The sequence below is a fragment of the Strigops habroptila genome, chromosome 9 (genome assembly GCF_004027225.2).
Source record: "Strigops habroptila isolate Jane chromosome 9, bStrHab1.2.pri, whole genome shotgun sequence".
Taxonomy (NCBI): domain Eukaryota; kingdom Metazoa; phylum Chordata; class Aves; order Psittaciformes; family Psittacidae; genus Strigops; species Strigops habroptila.
Genome location: NC_044285.2, coordinates 2458829 through 2479870, shown reverse-complemented (window position 1 = coordinate 2479870; position 21042 = coordinate 2458829). Strand labels below are relative to the sequence as shown.

Genomic DNA, 21042 nt, shown 5'->3' with positions numbered 1-21042 from the left:
TCTCAGCCTGGCTCCAGAGCAGAGCTGCTCCAGCCCTCGCAGCATCTCCATGGCCTCCTCTGGACTCACTCCAACAGCTCCATGTCCCTCTTGTTGTTGCCCAGAGCTGAACGTAGGACTGCAGGGGGGGTTCCCCAGAGCTAAGCAGAGGGGGAGAATCCCCTCCCTTGACCTGCTGTTCAACTGCTGTGGATGCAGCCCAGGATATGGGAATGGGGATGGAAAATCAATGTGGGTGTTACTGCCTGCAGGCAATGGAAAGGCAGAGACATGTCACATCACCCGCTGTTGGCAACACAGGTGAGAGTGGGCTTCTACCTGAAGCATAGGGAGGAATGGCCTGGGGTTGGAACCAGCTGTAGCAGAGCGGTGTGAAAGGGAAAATATGATTTCTAATCTGTTTATTTCATTGCAGAGCTAATCACAGTCTAGTGGAAGATAATTTACCAAGTTTCCCCTTATTTGGTTTTCACAATAGTTGACAATGCAAGCAGGCTTAGCGGAAAAGCTGCTTTGGTAGAGGAGAAATCACCAGTAATAGAAAAAATACGTCTCCTATAGCTGTTAATTCACATTAAACATTTTCTGTTTCCGCTTACTCAAACTATAATGTGTCCGTTATAAATATGAGATTATACTAGTTAGGTTTTTGGCCAAAATATTTGGAAGAGTAAAATGGGTAGATAATTACAGTAACAGTTATTTGTTCCCTGCCAGACCTGCAGTAAGACACGCCTGCCTGCAGAGTTACGTCTTTTTAAGCCCCAAAAGATAAGCAGTGCACATCATACACTTTGAATAATGAGAAAGATTTCCTATGGCCAGCATTTCAGAGCTGGAAACACACTGTGGTTTGATACAAACCATATCTATTTATGTAAAATGGGATTTTAATTGGAGCTACTTATCCCCGTGATACAAATGAGGCAATGAAAAATGATTGATGCACTCTAGTAATTGTTGTTACACCACCTTGCAAACTACAATAAAAAAAATGTTTCATGTACATAATGGCTGTTTAAATTTTAATACGATACAGAACTGCACTTCAGCAGGCAAAATATTAATGCTACGTTTGGGGCAATCTTTACATTTAAATACAAAACATATTTAACTGAAAAATCAGAATACATGAGGAATGCTGGGTGGATTTATTTAAGTGATAAATAGATCTATTTTGGAAGCTTACAAAAGAAAGTAAAAAATGCATTAGCTAGTTATTTTTCGCAGTGGGAAGGTACAAGCATGACACAGCATAAGCTCATTGTCTCCCAATGTATAAAAAGTAGCACTAAGTAGGATAGTGCGGATATATATGGTCTTATAGTAGATACTGTTGGTGCTTCTTTATTCCTAGTGAACAGCAAAGGTCAAGAGTGCCAACCTGGTTTCTGGTCATTATTATACAGAAAGAATAGCCATATAAATTCTTAATAATTGTTATACCTATGGGGGAAGTAAAGCCATTCTGCTCATTTAAATGAAATGAAAGTTGGGCACAAAAACCCATCCTTCTCTTCCCCTTTTGCTAAGGAACAATGCCCCACCAGCACGTACAAATGCATTGGGTCTCTCCATCATGGCTGTATCCCACTTCCCGGAAAACTGAACAGCCAATAAGGCTCAAAGAGGCTATTGCAGAGTACAAGGCTTGAACAGTGCAGAGACACCAAATGCAGTAGTGCAATTAGAAATAAGTCTTCTAAAGATAGAAGAAACTGCAGAAAGGAGTCTGTCTATACCAACTGATGCGTCATTTGTCAGAAAAGGAACATCCAGGCTAACCTGGAAAAAATGCCAAGAAGTTGCTTGTAACAGAGGAGTGTATTGAATAAAAGACCAAAGCAATCAAGACCTTCTGTGGTTATAATCTCATTTGTGCATTGACAGGATTTCAGTCAATAGACTGTCATGCACTAGCTAAGAGTTGTATTGTAAAAATGTTTGGACTATCATATCAAATTTCATAGCTGATGCTTTACAAGGTCAGCGAGTGGAATCATTATTCTTAATAGGGTGAGTGATCAAGCCATAAATCCAGTAAAAATCAAATTTCACTTTGGTGTCTCCTATGAACAAAAATAAAAAATATAAATTCAATTTGTAAGTATCATCATTTCTAGTGACCAGATCACATCGCATCAGGAAAATCAGTGGCCTACTCTGCATGTAAAGCATGATCTTGCTTTTATTGAAATCAATCCCAAGTTCTCAGTCTCTCTTAGGGAAGCAGCGGTAATGAAGGAGAACAGTCAGGTTTGGAAGGGGTAGTTCATAATTCTATGCAATTGTCCTCAATGTTAATATTGAACTAAGCAAATGGGAAAGCAGAAAAGGAAGCTCAGCTCATTCTCCCCCATTTTACCAGCTGAAGTTCAAGCTACACAGTGAGAGCTTTTCAACACATACACATAATATATACCTGCATGGAAGTAGGGTCAACTGAGTACATGGGACAGGTCAGACTCTGCCTGTCAGGGATGTCAGTCCCAAAGATTTCTTTTGTTTCTTGAGCCTCTTAGTGAACTTGAATCAAGTATGAGAAATGGAATGAAACCCTGACATCATGTCTTCAGTTTCAGTTTGTGTTATAAAACAACTGCACTGTGGAACAAAAGAGGGAACAGGACTCTTGACTAGAGAACAGGAGTGGTTGGTCTTAAACCATGACAGGAACTCATCACACTGCACATTTCTGTATCGCATTGCAGGCTTCAGAATATCATTCAAGTGTTTGGCTCTCGAGTCCCTTCCCACTGTAAATGCAATATTAATGAACCATATTGAGCTTTCCCAAACAATAACAGGGAAACAAATTAAAAAAACAACTCCTAAGTGTCCTAATTTCACATGGACCTTCCTTAACCCAGCTTTGTTTATCCGCCAAAAAAGAGGAAAAATTCCCAAAGTAGAAGATATTAACAAATTGTGAAACATGGATCAAGGGCATTTTCCTTAAATCCCTGATTTGACCAGTTCAAGATATGTCCCTTTTATATACCAGTAATCACCTGGATACAGGGTTTAGCAACTAACTCTAATTATAGAGATGTTGAGCAGTGATTTTTTTAAAGAGAGAGTTAAGCTGAGAAGAGCTTCTTGACTAGAAGCCAGTGTGCTCAATCAATGAAATCATCATAAGAGACGAAGAATCAGACCAAGGGTGGAATGCGTATGAGAATGTGAGGCTGATCATCAGTACAACTGAACTGTCACCTCAGTGTAGGCTGGAATGTGGCCATAGAAGTAGACTGATGGATGAATTGTGCTCAGCAGAGAGCAGCCCTCAGTGAATTGCTGATAAGATCTTAAAATACATCTCACAATATTACAAGACAAGGTGGAACTGCAGCCTCTGCAGCCTGTAGCTCAAAAGCCAAGCAGGTCCTGCTGCCTACCTAGCCTCAGGGGGGCTTTCCTGGCCTGAAAGAGGCTCTTTTCCTGATGTTCCCATGATGTCTGTACAGTGTTAGTGAGATGTTACACAGCAGCTCATGAAAACTGGAAGTGGAATGAGCTTAACAAGCCTGGAAAGATTTGGATGAGTCTGTGTGACTCAAAGATGCTGACTTCCCCTGTAACTACTGTTTTTCTAGATGACAACTTAATGTCTGCTAATTAGAGGAAGGAGAGAGTCTGACTGGAACCGCTGCAATCCAAAGGAAATAGGCAGTGGTGGGATGTAAGAGATACAAGGATAAAGCTGTGTGGTGGGCTGGTTTCTGAGTTCACAGAGTCTACGATAACTATTGCAGAGCACGTATGAAGAGGAGATGGGTGTCAGAAATCTCACTGATAAAGGTTTCTTTACTGTGTTTAGCCATTTAAGTTCTCTGTGTACAGGGGCATTTTGGTTTAGGCTCCCTCAGCATTAGGAGAGACAAAGAACTACCTATCTTCTTGGCATATAGAGCCAAACTCTAAACAGAGAGTGGAAAATTCATAGTGAATTCAATAGGTGCCCACCAAGTACTAAGGAAGAGGAGGCCTGGGCTGCTGTCGTGATTCTTTGGCTTCTAAGCTACAGTGGAATCAAAAATCAGTGTCCAAGTCATGAGAAACATGTGAACTTCCTTCATTCCTCACTTATGAAATTTGTGCTTTAAAGAGGTGCGACCCTCATTCCTGACTGTTACACAATCAAGAGAATGGCTTTACAAGTGGTGATAAAAATCACTATTTTTAGAATAGGTCATCCAAATAGAGATTTTTTTTTTTTCCCAAAACTGTGTCCTGGATAAGTTTTACTCCAGGTGATTTCTGTCTGGCATGGACCAAGCTCCCACATCCTCCTGCATAGTACAGTGCACTCTACTTAAGACTTTGGGTAGTGAGTTGGCTTTTAATAGCATGTAAAGTCCATAAACCAAAGCCATTTATAGAGCTGCCCACTAAACCTCATACCTCTTTAAAGGCATGGTGAGATCTTCCCAAAACCATTCTCATATTTCTCTTTTAAGAGAGTTTATTGTTGGTGATCGATGGTCAGCCTGAGAGCAGGATGAAGAGCAGCCCTTAACTTATCCATGAACTTGATCTAGCACAAGGAGAGGAATAAAAGAGTCTTCAAAGCTATGTGTCTCCCTTCAGGATGACAGTCTCCATTCCTTAGTGTCCTTAAGCTGCACGGAAGGAGAATGGTTCGTGGCATGCAGATGCACAGGGCTGCAAAGCCCAGTGTAAACTTGATTGAATAAATGTAAATTTTTCTGCTGACCTAAGCTGGCTCTGTTAAATCCAAAGCACTGAACTGAATTCAGATGCATGGAAATAAAGTGTTGATTTTTTTTCTGGAAATCAAGCTGGACTCAATTCTGAGGTCTTAAAGCATTTGTGTCTCCTCTCATGCTGCCCTCTCACCTCTGAGAGATACCTCATCAGCAGAAAAGGTACCACATTTGCTCTTCATCACTTCTTTCCTTAGAAATCCTCCTCTGCTGCAGCAGATGAGAAATTTGGCAGCGGGGAGGCAGCAGGTGTGCTGAATGCTGCTCTCATCATCCCTCACACTGACAACTCTGCCTCATTAGTTAGAACTCCATCAGTAAACCAACCAGGGTATGGGGCCAGTATTAGTATGTGACTGCCCAGGATGCTTGACTGATATCGTGCTGTTAGGCCAGCATAAAATAGTGTTTCTTCAAACCCTGCCTATGTGCCATGCAGGGCTGAGCAGAGCCCAGGGACTAACCCCCCTGGGCAGGCTGGATGCAGCCAGTTTGTATGAGAGAGGATGCTGTATTGGAGCTGTATTGGCATGACTGAGGCTGTGCCAGTTAACCTCAGGGTCAGAAAATCACCTGGCCCAAGGACGTATCTACTGTTCCCTTGGATGCCTTTGTTCGACAAACCCCAACTGTCAACTCCTGTCTTATCCCCAGATCTTTCAGCTCTCCAAGCCTAGGTTGCCTACAAAAAGCAGCACAAGCTCTTGCAGATAATATGGAGATAAATTTCATCCTCCCTCTGGAAATGTTAAAATGATTTGTCAAATAGTTTAGATCACTGTATGAATGCTGCATCCTCATCAATACCCACCACTCTGCCAGTTCTTCTGTCATTCACAAATTTTATCTGCAGTGTCTTTATATTTACTTTTAGATCTTGAATGTAAATATTGATTATACTACCAGAAGCCCACCAAAAATACATGTGATGATTATTCCACATTGACAGCTGCTTTTTGAGATCTGTCATTTAGCTTGTATTCCACTATATAATGCACGGTATTGCTAATTGTATAGTGCTAATTTTTTAATCTGAATATCCTTCAGAACTGAATCAAACATGTTATAGAAATTGATTATATTTGCACAGCTACCCTAATTAAACTATCAACTAAACCTGTGATCTCATCAAAGAATGAAACCAGGTTTGTGTGGAACAACCAATTCCTTGTGAAAAGCTAAACCTCATTTTAATTCCTATCTTTTAATTTTTGATTGATCGAATCCAATTAGTACCGTAATTTATTGGTTTTCCTCCTGGAGTTAACAACATCTTGTCCAAAATCTGCTGAGGATTGTGAAAACATGCAAGGTTTTGCTTACTTTTTATTAAAGAGATTTTTCTAAAGTTCGAGGACACTCTGGAGGATAAAGACTGAGAACTTACAACAGAGGAATCCAGAACAGTGACTTAGCTGCTGGGCTGGCCTACCAAGAAAGCCCAGGGGGAACAGCTGAGTCATCCTCAAAACTCTCCCTTTTCCAGGTCTCAAGCACAATTCAAGGAGCAATGGGGAATTGTTCACATGCTGCTCCAGTGCAGGCAGAGATTGATTTCAAGCTGCACAGTTACACCAGCCTCTTGCTCCGCAGCAGGACTTGTTGGGAGGGATGAGGGGACCTCGCTGCTCGAAGGGCAGGGCAGAGAATTACTAGCACAGGTTACCAATGTGGGCATTAGCAGCAGAGCAGCTATTGCTTTTTATTCCAGCTCACTCTTATCCTGTTTTCACAAAGGACTATGATTCAGATGTAAGTTGTTGAGATCCATTTTTAATATCTCCTGATCAAAAGTGGAAGCTTAAACAGCATGTAAGAAATGACTTTGATATTAAAGAGAGAGAAAGAAGAACAAATAGTTTAATTTGCTTCTTGTCTTTCTTGGCTTGGGATTTTGAAGCAGATGTTCATATGCAAACACAAAAAAACCCGTCTTCCATCCAAATCTGAGCACATATTGCATGGTTCAGAGAGATGTATAGTGAGGACTGCAACTGTGTGTATGCTTCCTGCTGGTAGTGTCCCAGGAATGTCACAGGCAATGACCTGTGTAAATTCTCTGAACACGGGAGATTAAAAAAAGAGAGAAGAAATCTCTAAGAAGGAAGAAAATTCTTGAAGTAACTCATACTCATAAAACATGTGTATGTGATTTCAAGCATATCCATGGATCTAAAAAATAGGAAAAATGCAGACTGAGTATTACAGCAAGATTTTAATGATGATCTTGAGAGAAAAAGAAGCAAGAGATGTTTAGAGAAAGGAGCTGATTTCTGCATATGAAACTGATGAGCCACAGGGTAGTACATGTAAAGCTTCTGATTACTCATAAACAGGGGAAACAGACTCTTCCTATCACCCAAATTCTAAAGGGCTGGAATGTCAGATTTTCAGGAGGGCTTTGATTCTTTTTGGTCTGTGTACGTACTGAGGAATAAGAGAGAGCTAAATTGTGGAAACCAAAGCCAGGCCAAGGGAAAAAACCTGCAACCAGCACAGAATCAGACAGGATGATGAGGATGTGTGATGTTTCACACACCCACTTCAATGCCTTACTGATGGTCCATTGTAGTTCATCCCCACCCTGTTCCCTTCAACGACGGAATCATCACAAATGGACATTATCACTGATCCTAGTATTTCCTATGGGTTTATGATTTTGAAAATGCTTTTTATACATTTCATCTCCACTTTTTTTACAAGAACCTTAGGAAGACCCCCAGACACAGTTGTCAACTGTATGTGATGAAGAAGAAAGAGGAAGGGGAAGCAGACTGAGCATTAACAAGTAAAAAGACTTCAGATTTGGATATAAATCTGTGATGATTGATGCCACAGCAAGACAGTTCCTGAACTCCTGCCATTTAGAAGCCTGTTCATGTAAGCATGGCTATGGATCCAGAACATACAGGCATAAGTTATGCATGTACATATACACACTCTAATGGATATCATGGAGATATTGTCAGTTATCACTCTGGTTTTATTTCTGTGGAAGCTAAAATGGGGACTTTAGTGTCTCATAGTGTCCAAGCACACCTTGTGCATCTATGTTCTCAGACCTCAGAGAGGTCTAGTCACACCAATCCCATTCACCATTACATCATTTTATAGGCCAAATACCTCTTCCAAGTTTGCCTCTAAATATGTCCAGGTTTTATATAGGAAACAAACCCATTGTATTGTCTCTGCGCTTGTACTTACATTGCTAGAACAGTATCTGCTATGCATCAGCTGAGTGCAAAATCTGGCCCTTCATACAACAGGGTATATTTGGTGCTGGGCCCAGATAAGAACAAAAACCAATTGTCTGAATTTAATCAGCTGGTGTTACTTGGCAGTGCAAGAAATCTTTATGCAGGTATTTATTTGTCCCAGCAATAACAAGAATATTGGAATTCATATCCAGGAGATAAGAGAGCACCTTGTCACTCAAGCACAGCTAACAAGGGAAATTCTATTTGGTCCGGACATGTAAATGCCAAATGCTTAGTCTGGTTATTATTGTAAACTCCATTTTTACAACGTCTTATTTTTAAAATGGTCTCTTAATTGATTTTTAATTATATTTTTCAATGACATTTAACTACAAGTGCTTTGTAAATATAACCACACACACACAAATATATTGAAGGAGAAAATACTGATACATCAGAGGTACTGTCTTCATGGACTGTGCTAAGGAGAAATTCTAGTGCTCTCTTTAGGGGTTTTGCATAACGAAGTGAGATCAAATTTGTTCTGGGTTTAAGTGGGTGCAGTTCTACCTCAGGCAGCTGATGCCAGATGACACACAGCAGCAAACCCATCAGCATGGAGGTGCACTTTTCCTTGCTGACAGTCAGACTGGGAAGCCTGAAGCACTCTATGAATCAACTCAACTCCCTTGACTCTCTGACTCAGCATCCCTCAGGTTTGGGGTCCAAAGCATTATGTGCCATTCAAGAGAGAAACCACGCACAGGAAAAGGCTGGAACCAGCACCCTCAGCTCCCACCACCCAGGGCACCCTACATTAGCCACCGGATTTGTTGGAAACCACTCACTGTTGTAGCTGCTGTTCCCACTAGGCTCTGCCGAGGCGGCGCTGGGCTCCCCTGGCCCGTCAGAGGTGGCCCTTCCTGACATGGGATGGGGAGAAAATGGGAGGAGACGGAACAAAGGGAAAAGATGGACATGGGAGGATAAAAGAAGGGAAAGGGAGCATCTGTAACCAAACTCTTCCAACAGCTTTGTTACACACACACACACTGAGCACACTTAGGGCTGTCAGTGATGGCTTTGCACTGGCCCTAGGTCAGGCATGGAGGAGCTGATCCACAGGGGTGCAGGCTCACATGAGGGCTGCAGAGCAGGCAGGCACCCAGGCTGGCTGTGCTGGCTGTCCTCACCCTGAACTCCCAGGCAGCTGGAAATTTCAACACACCTGCACTACAGAAATCATTTTCCTCCTTTCTTTTCCATTGAAAATGCCACTTTTTAGAAAAAAATAAATAATAAAAAAAATTACAATTTCTGACTGAAAAACTCTCTTTTTTTAACAATAAGTCAGTATTTTTCTGCCAAAAGTGCTTTTTTTTTTCCCCCTCCAAATCTAATTCCCCACAGAAAAAACATTATGGCAATTTTTGTAAACGAGTGCTATTGATATATCTTATGGAAAATCAAAAGGATAACTTGAAAAATACCACTTCCTGGGCATTTTTGAAAACACTGTACAACCTCATTGAAGTCAGCAGGACAACAACAGGTGAAGGTCTGCACACTTTCACTCTAACTTGTATTTGCTGACAATTCACATGGCCAGGATGTCACATTGTTATTAGCACAACTGTAATTTCATTAACGGTTACAGAAGCAGTGGAAAACACTGAAAAACCAGAATTTAGTCTTTATCCAACTCCCAAACTTAACAATTACAGCAGAGGTATAGTGCTTTTGTTGTGGAAGGGCCTGATTTCTTTATGTTGTGGAACTCATCAAAACCACAGGACTGGGGAATGACTGTATTGATCTTGGATTCAATTCACTCCTGTGCAGAGATCCAGCACAAGCCTGTGTATCACATAAATCTTGTTTAAGTCCCATACTGGGGAATAAAGTGGCACGCAAATCACACATTATGCTTACAATCATGCTCTGTTCCTAAATATTGCTACTCCTGAGTAGACTACAAAATTCTTTTAGAGATTGTCCAAATAATCCCATTCTGCAAACAGGGAGGCAAAGACAAATAAAAGGAGATATGACTTGCTGAAGGTCACCCAGCAGGAAGCAGAAGAGCTGGGCTACATCAAGATGCCAGAGCAGAGACCTGTCTTCTGTCCATTGCGCTTAGATGTGGTACAAACGTGTGGTCAATGACAGCTTCTGCCCCACAAAAAGGTCTTATCTAAAATGCTTCCCACAAAGTCTGCTTGCACAATGGGAGCTGGATGCTCATCACAAAATGCCTTCATTAATTTATGCCATTTATTTTAAGAAACTTGATGGAATTAGGTGTTGTATATGTCCTGCACAGGTAACTAACACTGGTTTTACTTTTTTTCCCGTGGATACATATTTTACATGCTCTTTTATTTTGCAGCAGCAGCTTTTGCTCACCCATACTTCCTCCTATGGGATCTGAGGGAAAGGAATGTAACTGTCATCCCTTTCCACCCTTTAATGAAAGTAAGGGTCACATTATGTCACGATGTGAAGACTGGTAAAACATCTTTGCTGACAGTTTTAAAACATCCAGAACACAGAAATGAAGCAAAAATGAATTGGAAATCACCGAGGCAGCAATGCACACTCAATTCATTCACTAAAAATGCACGTGCTACATTTCACATGTGTCACAAGCCCTAAAAAACAATCAAAGTGTTTAATAACAGACTTTTGGGGGAAGAAAGCTAAACCAAGCTGCAGTATATGTTGTGCTTCTGTGGCTCAGCAAAAGCTGGCTGTAAGATAAACTGTGGGTATATTTTAGGGAACCACAAGTATAGTTTCAGATCAATCCATTCCTGAAGTTGTGCTGATGCTTACAACAGCAATGGGAAAACAATCCTGCTAAGGTTTCTTGCAGCAAGGATAAAAATCCTTCCTTCATCACAAGCTGGCCCTCTTGTTTTGTGGGGAAGCACATACATCACTGCAGTGGGGATCCAACAATTCTCTGGGGTTTCAACTAAACATATATGCACCTGTACGTATGAAAGGTTCCTTTCTCATTTGGGCATAGAGTGCCTAAGTGGCCATTTAAGCACATAGTTTTTCACCTAATTGTATAACCATGAATATTCATGTACAAATTGTAATCCCAAGCACATGTTCAGTGTGCTTTACTATTCTTAATTGCCAAAACACAAAAGGTTTCAAAATATAAGTGAGGTGTTGGGTTTTGGTTTGCAAACTGCCTGCTCAATTACATTCACAATCCCATTTTAGTGTGCACACGACCGCAAGACAAATCTGACAACAAACCTTTGAAAAGATTTTGGAATTCAGGTTGGCCTAACAGCACGGAACAGCGAGAAATCCACTTCTCAAATGGATGAAGTGATAGAAATGCAAGGTAGAGCAAAAAGAATCAATTTGTCACAACCAGTAAAAGAGAGCTGAAGCTTATGTTTTCATTTCTGATACCTGAACTGGCAAAGCACTTGCAAAGCTGACATTTATTGATCATGTAGTGCCAAAACAATACCGGTGAAGTTTAGAGCCCATACAGGCAGAGGACACACATTAAATACAACAGAAAAGTTCCTAAAACTGCTTTTGATAGAAAAAACTGAGAAATAAATTCCATTTACAGACTTGGCATGTGTATGGGAAGCAGAGAGTCACTTCTATCAGCATGAAAGTGCTGGGATTTTGCTATTACACGGCTTTTTCTTTCCTGTTAGATCACCACTTTGAGATGCAGAGTGGACGTTGTGCCTGTTAATGTCACTGGCCTCAATCATGCAATCCTTAATCATGTAGAAATCCCTGCAGCTTTGCCCATGTAAGAATTACAGACTTAGCACAGATTGACCCCCACTGCCTCCTTGCTGCAATAAAACTCCAAAATCCTTTTGGATCATTACCTCTACAACTTGCCAGAGGGCATGGGAGTGCATTTATGGGGTTGCTTTCTGGTTTTAATGAAGAGTTGAGGCTTCATCCGGTGACTGTACCGGCCAGCATAGAGCAAGAGAAATAACCTAAACCAGATAAGAGGGCTGGGAGGGATTATTTGTCCCAGAATACATCCCTTTCTCCACCAACTCTGCCCCCGTGTAAAACAACTTGCTAGACCTTGTTCAGCCATTGCCAGACTGCCCTTTTTCAGAACATAAAAATAGGTTTCCTTAATGGTCTAAAAAGGCTTTAGGTTTGTCTATTCTCAGCTTTGAAATATGTATTCAATGCTCAATTTGCTTATATGTCTTTCAATTAGATCAACATTGGTGTTCTGTCTTTGCAGTGGTAATCAGAAACTGATATAAAATTAAGCCTAGAGAACATTAAGCATTGCAGTGACTGGAGTTGTTTTTTATGGCATTTATCATCTCACTGCTTGTTTTTCACAATGAAATTTCCAACACAATTCTCTTTTTAACATACAATAGTAGGTGAAAATATTAAACATGTTCACTGGCAGAGGATGGTTATTTATCAGTGATGAGCACAACAAAAGCCATACCCTGCTAAATACTGAGCAGCAATTCACTCAACTACACAACTCAGCATTAAAGGGGAAGGAATATCCATCTGCGAGACTTTGGGTAGAAAGAATCTTAAAAAACTTAGCTTGGATGTGAACGTATAGAAGACAATGCGAAGAAAACCACGTTGTGTGCTTGGATGACAAGCAGAATGATGGTGGTGTTCCTCACAATTCACAAAGAGGTAGGAGACAGGGCACAGCGAGAGAGGAGGATGCAAATCCTTCTGTTCTGAAACACAAATGATGTGAGATCTCCAGACAGACACACTAGTTGAATTTGTTTCTTGAAATGAGATTACACGTAGGCAAGCCCATACCCAAATGAGATTATGTGTAAGTGAAGAAAGGAAGGAGACCAAAACTCATTTCAAGGTTGGGACAGCCGTCATGACCGAGAATGGACGATAGGGAAAGGAATGAATGTGATAGCCAAGAGCTTGGCCAAGAGAGGAGTACTATGCCAGACTGAAAAGTCTATGATTGCACTGTGATTCTTCCCTGTGAGGGTGCTGAGGTTCTGGCACAGGGTGCCTAGAGAAGCTGTGGCTGCCCCATCCCTGGCAGTGTTCAAGGCCAGGTTGGACACAGGGGCTTGGAACAACCTGGTCTATGATTCTATGAAAAGGGGAAGCAAATGTTTAAAACTGTAGCAGGACGCATTAATTACAAACTAATCTAAATGCATTATCATCCTATAGTTGTTTGCCCTCAAACCTGAAGTGATATGTGGTGAAATATGTTCTTAGGTGCAAACAAAAGCCACTTGCAGGTGGGGCTTCAGCCTCCAACTGGTCTTGGAAGCTGCTGCATAACAAGCCGACTCCAGACAGCTGAAATTATTCTCCATTGAAATCCATACAAACATTTTGATAATGACAAACGCCATACATCATTAGAGCTCTTTATTCAAGATGCACTTCATGCTTTATTTACCCTATTTTTATAGGCAATAATAATGGAATAATAAATGGGGAAAAATATGGGGTTTGTTGTCTTTGTTCAAATTTCTCAGTGTGAGAGAGCAACATGTGTCTAATTTTTTGTATATCCTTGAACAGCCTGAAATGACAGATTGGCCATAATCTGTTATAAAATCTCAGTGCCAGAACATGACAATAGATAGCACCATGGAGTGTCTTGGTTATCTCAAAGGGAATAATTTAACAGTAACCAACAGCAAAAGGGTGACCCAGTTTGGAGAGGCCTGGAGAGAGATACATTGCTTGTGGGTCCAACCATGTGTGGCTACATGCAGGCCCAGTTAAAAGGCAGATTAATAGGCAGTCAGGTGTGAGGAAAAAAAGCCAAGGAGCCTACTGTGGACCACACGGCATTTATCCTATTTTGTAAAGCATTTTATGAATTAACCTAGCCTGGCCCTTTTTTAAACAGTGAGCATCCAAAGATTCACACCAGCGTTTCTGCAGCCTGATCTGTATTCCAGAACAGTACTGCTCACATAAATCTCAGGGTTGTTTTTTACTAGAGAGTGAAAGGCAAAAAAGAAAAGCTGCTGTTAAATCAATAGGCTGCATTGCACACCACAGTATATGAAAGTAATAGTGCTGTGCTTATCATTTGTGCTGCCACCAACTAATTGCTGTAACTTGCACTTCGTTATCCTCTGTAATATGGTTACAATAATAAAGAATGACAAATAAGAACTGTTACCTTTCTACTGGCCAGTCTTTACTCACAGGGTGAGTTCTCTTTCAAACGCGTCTATCTGGGTGAGTAAGATTCACCAGATTACACAGTGACTTAAAAGGTTTAATACGGGCAGTGATGGAGAGCTGCCTTAGGAAATATTTTCACTGGCACAGTTTTGGGATCTAGCACAAAAAAGTCTTTACTGCTGCTTTTGTACCCACCACGGTCTCCCTCAGCTCTCCCTGCATTTAAGTCAGCAAGGCTGGCAGACAGAAAACTTGATTCCTATGAAACACTTAACATGCCTTATGTCTTCCCTGAATCAGGTCTTCCAGTCATTCACAGTCACGCCAGAGAGGTGGTCTGATTCCTTTGATGTTAAATTAGGTACCATAACTAATAAAATTGCCTGCCTTGATTATCAAGCAGAAACAGGCAAAGAATATTACGGATAGGGCTCTGGCAAGGAAGGATGAAAGTATCTGATCATTGATGTGTGTCCTAGTTAAAGAAAATCCTTTGTTGCAGCGAAAAAGAGGAACTGTAGAATATCTGAATGAAATATCCAATAGCTACATTATGGCCACCTGGTCTCTGGTGGTATTCAGAAGGGGAAGAGGAGCCTCCCTGTTCTCTTCTGTTGCTTCTAAATTCTCTGCAAGAGACCAGTTTTCCCCACTCGAAGTAAAGGATGTGCACAGTGTCAGAAGGAAGGAGAGAATGGGGAAGCCATCGCTCTGAAGCCTCTATTTACACTAATGATCCTCAAACCCATCAGTGTTCCTATGCAAAGACCTACAGGCTTCATGAGATACTGCAATGGAAATGCAGGAGTTTCACTAATCAAATGAATGCACTTATAAATTGCATTTTTTTAACCCCATGGTAGTCTCACATGTAAATGTCTCAAAAGTCAGCATTTACCCTAGCCTAACATTCACAAACATCAGTACTATTTGTCTACAACAACTGCATTAAGGCACGCATATGCATAATTGAAGACAGCCATAGGTGAAGAAGCATAAAAAAAGCGTAACAAAGAAAAATGTTCCTGAACCACTTCTTTTCCAAAGCCTTCCAAACTACATTTGAGGTAACGAGTTGCCCAGTGTGTACTGTTACAAGAGCCATTCCATAGTAACGGCTGGGAGGTAGTTTCCATCCTTATCCTTAACCCATGCTGAGCTCTTCTGTAAAATGCATTTTTCTAACTCCGTCCAGAGATTTTCTCTCTATTTTTGTTTCAGGGACATAAAATGCTCTTTTTGTTTTCCGCTTCCTTACAAACTAGTTATGATCAAGAACCCCTCTTAGAAAACTGCACTAAGTGTTCATAATTATGTGTAAACTAGCTCTAAGTATTTAAGGACCACAACAGTACATAAAAGTAAATCTAAACACGACCATGAATCAATGTCTCATTTGTATTATTTCAAATGCTCTGCTAGTTAATGGTGTTTTGAATTGTTTTATGATTATTATAACCTCTCTGATAGTTAAATCAATCAAATAATCACTGCTGTAGTTCATCAAATACACATCTCTAGAAAGATGGTACTTCCCTTGCACACTACCAAGGAAAAACAGCGTTTCTTTATTACACACATGATTAGTTAATCTTGGTATTGTAGAATTATGGTGAAATAGTGCCTTGGAGGTAGTAGTTTGATATTTTTGCATATGTTTGCAGAGTTTCTATTTTTCTTAGACAGGAAAAGACATAAATTATAGGGCACACTGTTACGTAGTCAATGCATGTATTGACTGCAATATGTTACTCAACACTGCTTCATACCAGGCATTTACATACACATCTAGAAATTCAGCCAGCATTTTCTTCTTTACAACTACGCTGTATCACCCTGATTTTGCTTTTTAATTTTATTAAACCAGCCTTTCAGAAGCTTTTCCACATCTATGTGGATACCAGCTTCTCTGTGAACAGCATTCAAAGGAACTACTTGTCTTAGCACTGTGCTGACATTATCATAGTGAATTGCTTTAAAATATCACTTGTAACTGTAATATTAGCACAATAAAATGGTTTAAATTTGCCTGCTGTGCCTCAGAAATTGCCCTGATGTTGAATTACTTCTCATAGTACATTAACAATTATTCTAATAATTGTCAGGAGCAGGGATGGACATTTTGTTCTCCTAAATGGAGATCACAGCTCCAAGGACATATGCAGTTCATTACATTTCATAACTCTTGGCTCTGAGGTAGGTGATGTGGAAGACTTATACCTATATATCAATTACAAGCTTATTGTACTAATAGCTCGTAGGATTAGAGCATCTGCAAGCTGCAGTGTTATGCAAAACTCAAGATCAAGGCTTCCCATGCAGTGATTCCCATTACTGCATAATAAAGATGAATGCAACCCAGTGTTGCTCAGAAAGACCGTTAACTAAATGAAGAAAGCAGTTCAGTGACTGTGGAATCTGTACAGGAGCCAAATCGAACTCCCTCTTATAACTACTCAGAGATGCAACACTTGGGCAGCTGCCCAAGGAAGGAAAGAGAAGAAACACCAAGTCTGCTTGCATTTTTATTTCTCACTATGAGCCCATGGTTATAAAACCTAACTAAATTCTTGATCTCTGTATATGTGCTGCTCCAGACTCTTTAACCCATGTATTTTTCAATATAGGACTGTAATTGAAATGCAGGCCATGTTAAGTGCATTATGATAACTTTGCAGTTAGGCACACAATGTATTTCCACTAAATTTCTGTATGGTGCAGTCCAAAGTGAAAAGATAAAAAGAATTCAGAAGATGAGAACTCTGTGGGGGTTCAGAATCCTCAGCATGTGAACAGTTGAGAGGCAGAGATCCAAATGACCTGGTCAAATCTGCATAAAGCTTTTTTGAAAACATAAATGAATTCCTGAAGTAATCACTCCATCAACACATGGGATTGTATCTCCACCTCTCCCACTCTTCACTTCTGCTTGAGAAGACTTGCATAATAAGTAGAAACTGCATTTGCAATGTACTATTTTTTGAGCCTTTAGGATGAACACTGTTCAGTCTGACTACCTGGTGGATGTATTTAATAATGCATCAAAAATATGTATGTATTTCTGATTCTGAGAAGAGAAACGAGGAATGATAGTCTCTAAACATTAGTTTGTTACACAACTTTTAAAATGCTAAGGGCTGAACACTAGAGTAACCTCTGCATTGCACAAAGTAGAGAACTTGGCATTCACAATGCCTTCCAAACTCGACCCATCACTCTGAGGAAGGTTACCAAGGAATGCTGTCATGGGTGGCTAACAGCTAGCTTGGAAAGGAAGTTACATTTGGTAACCAAAAGTGAAATTCTGGTCAAACTAAAGCAATGATATATACATGACATGAGACACCAAACCCTCTGAAGAAAGAGGCTGTGGTTATCACAGCTGAATGTGACTTCAGAAGCTGCCCTGGACTAGATGAAGTGCATGGCTGAAGAGAATCCTCTGGCACATAACACTCAGGTACTGCTGTCTGTGCTGGGCTACACTGCCAGGGTCCTGGGTGCACTGATGGGCCTCAGTGACCCTGCCCAGCCTCCTTGGGACCATCACCACAGTCTCTGCCCTGGACCCAGAGGCCCCACTTCAGCTTAGCCCTGAGCTGTCAGGTCCCTGCCTGAGCTATGCTGTAGGGGTGTTTGTTTCCAACTCTGCCCCAGACAGGCCTCTATCTGGCCATGAAACCCACTGATTCCTAGTCCATGGACTGATACCCCAGTCTGGACTCGGATCAGCCTCATCACCATGGACCTGCTTGACAGCTGCTGTACCGTGCCTCAGTATTTTGAGCAGATCTCCTAAAACAGACTTAGAAGAGCAAGCACATGCCACTTTATATGTGTCTGTAGGAGATTCAGTGTATTTTGATCAATCACCTTCTGTAAACTCAGAAATTGAAGACTTTAAGTATTGGTCAGCCACAGAAAAACCCATGCTTTACATAGTAGAGATCTAAAAGGTGACAAAACCAGGCCTGATCAAATGTGACGTGGATAAAAGTGCCAATATTTAATGCTAATATATTTGCTACAGAGAACTCTTTCATCAATAGGGGCACCACCACTCACGTGTTGGAAGACATACAGTATACTGCAGATTTGCCAGTATATTGACATGCAGAGAAGGCATTAACTGTAAACTCTTAAAAGTCTAGGCATATTGTAGGCAGCAAATCAGAAAAGAAAAACTAAGAAATCAGAAAGAAAGCATAGAAGTAGTTCTTCAGAGCCCTGTTACTAAATTGGAGATGTATTTCATATAGAATCATAGAATGGTTTGGGTTGGAAAGGACCTTAAGATCATCTAGTCCCAACCCCCTGCCATGGGCAGGGATGCCTCACACTAGACCATGTCATCCAAGACTCTGTCCAACCCGGCCTTTGCCCAGTATAATCATTCCATAATTTAAACTGCTAATAATAATTGTCACTTAAAACAGGGTTAAACTTGTATATTTCTGAAATAATGGTTTTTAAGCCATAGGTCATTTGCTCATGATAATCAGTGTGTGACATCACTTGTACTAATGTTAAACATATGGTCAAATCTAATACTACATTATTTATTGCTGCATTATGTTACATAATCCATGTGCAAAACATACAATAAGTCAAGAAGCAGAAGCCTGCACTTAGTTATATTAATTCTCTCAAGTGTGATGATATTTCATTGCACCTCTTAATAGCCAAATCTTTTCTGCCTCTCAACTGCTGCTTGGCAGTCTGGATAAGGAAGATGTGGGTGATCCATTCCTGTAGCTGAGATCACACTCTGCCTGCAAGTGCCTCACCAGATGGTCAGCATATTGCATTTTCCCCTTGGTAACATCCTTTTTTCTCCCTGCATCTGGAACTCAAGTAGGAAAATACTTCTGTTGTTTCCTATGGTGCTGAAGGTAGGGATGTATCCTCAGCTACTGCACAGCGCAGCTACCCAAGGCTGTACAGTATCGTGGTTTAAGCTGAGATAAATCTGAACCTCAGCTTTTCTCAGTCTGTTGATTCACCAGTCAGGTAATTACTGCCACTTTGATCAAGAATTTCTGGAAAACAATTGCTTATTTGATCTCAGGTGATTGAAGTGCTGCTGATTCTATTCCCAGACTGCTTTGAAATGGGCTTTTAACATTCTCGACTTCCATCCAAAGATGCTTCTATCAGATGATCAAAAGGTTTTCCTGACCCTGTTTAAAACTTCTGGAGCTCTCTCTGTCTCTTGTCCCCTAATTAGGGTCATGGTCCCACCAAGTCTGGAGCTGATGCTGTTTTCCGGAGTTTGTCTGCCTGAACAGAAAACACTGGCTCATCCCCATGGGTTATTGGTGGCTCTACAGCGAGTCCCATGAAGCACCAGCACTCCTCACGAGGTCACAAGTGTGAGCTGAGGAGATTGTATTCTCTTTGTTTTTCCCTTGCTCTCAGCACCAAGGAATGTAATAGCTTTTTAAAAATCCTGTGTTTGCATTAACTGATAATGTGTTCTGGGTGGAATGACTTTTTTATTGTAACGTTTTAGCAACGGCTTCAGAGCTTTGAAAAGGCATCATTTTAATATGCACAGTGTTCACCTCCTCAAATAGCTGATACTTCTGAACATTTTACAAAAGAGTTACAAATGTTCCTAGTAGTATTTTAAGAGTCCATTTCCAAGTGTTTCCACTGTCTTCAGAAAACGACGTCTTCGTATCACTGATCATTCTAGAGACGACACTATGAAGATAACTTGGCCAATAGCAAATTCCAATGTGCTACCTTAAAAGAGACTGTGGTGGGTTCAACCTGTCTGGGTGCCTGGTGCCCCACCAAGCTGTTCTATCGCACTCCCGCTCAGCTGGACAGGGGAGAGGAAATACAATGAAAGGATCAAGGGTGAGATAAGGACACGGAGATCACTCAGCTATCACCATCATGGGCAAAACAGACTTGACCTGGGGCAATTAGTTTAATTTATGACCTGTAAAATCAGAGTAGGATAATGAGAAATAAACCTGAATCTCAAAAACACCTTTTCCCCATCCCTCCCTTCTTCCCAGGCTTAACATCACTCATAATTGCCCTACCTCCTCCCTAGCAGTGGTGCGGGGGGACACGGAATGAGGGTTGTGGTCGGTTCATCACATGTTGATGCACTGTTGTCTGGAGCACCTCCTCCCCTCCTTCTCCACTGACCTTGAGGTCTGCAGAGCTGTTGCTCTCACATGTTCTCCCTCCTCTTTCCAGCTGCAATTGCCATTGCACAGGGTTTTTTTCCTGCTTTTTAAATACATTATCCCATAGGCACTGCTACTATCACTGATGGGCTCAGCCTGGGCCAGATGTGAATCCATCTTGGACCCAGCTGGCATTGGCTCTGTTGGACATGGGGGAAGCTTCTGGCAGCTTCCCACAGAAGCCACCCCTGTAGCCATCCCACTACCAAAAGCAATACAGTGACTGTCACTTCTTAAACTGGCCACAGCGGTCAAAGGGAAGATCCATACAATCCAGAGAAACAAATTGCTTACTTGCTTCGTTTCTATAATAAAAATTAGTTGCAGAAGAAAATCTTCCAAAGCTCTTCATATCAGGATTCTAAATCTCATTTTCAGAAGTGATAGAAAGCTTAAAAGCTGATGCATCACTGGCTTTAAGTGTCTAAAATGTTTATGCTGCAACACATGAGATATATCTCTGCTGGTCTAAATTAGGCAGCTCTGGCAGTGCTGGCAGCACACATGGGGCACTAGCAAACTGCTGGCTGCCAGGCCACACAGAGAGCAACTGGCAGAAAGCTTCTTCCCCCTTCATCTGCCTTACTAACAGTGTCTTAACTTAGTAGCTTAGATCTGGTTTGTTTCTGCGTAGTCATACTGTGATCATGTGTAAAGATAGATCCTACATCAATTTTCAAAATGCAATATAAGACTTCAGAGAATTTCGCCCCAGTTATCCCTCTCTTAATGTCT

At 41.1% G+C, this 21042-nt stretch overlaps 1 protein-coding gene across 7 annotated transcripts in view; it reads right to left on the bottom strand.

Annotated features, from left to right (window-relative positions):
- MEGF11 (multiple EGF like domains 11) overlaps positions 1-21042 on the bottom strand; it is a 269153-nt gene that overhangs the window by 119849 nt on the left and 128262 nt on the right. For 5 of the 7 annotated variants that reach the window (XR_003993112.1, XR_003993113.1, XM_030497267.1 and 2 more), the window contains exon 7: positions 8773-8847. The exons of the other annotated variants lie outside the window; for them this stretch is intronic. Coding sequence is in view for 3 of the 5 variants with exons in the window: in XM_030497267.1 (XP_030353127.1) it covers positions 8773-8847 (75 nt within the window). In the remaining 2 variants the exon portion in view is untranslated. The remainder of the gene's footprint in view (positions 1-8772; positions 8848-21042) is intronic. 7 annotated transcript variants of the gene reach the window in all.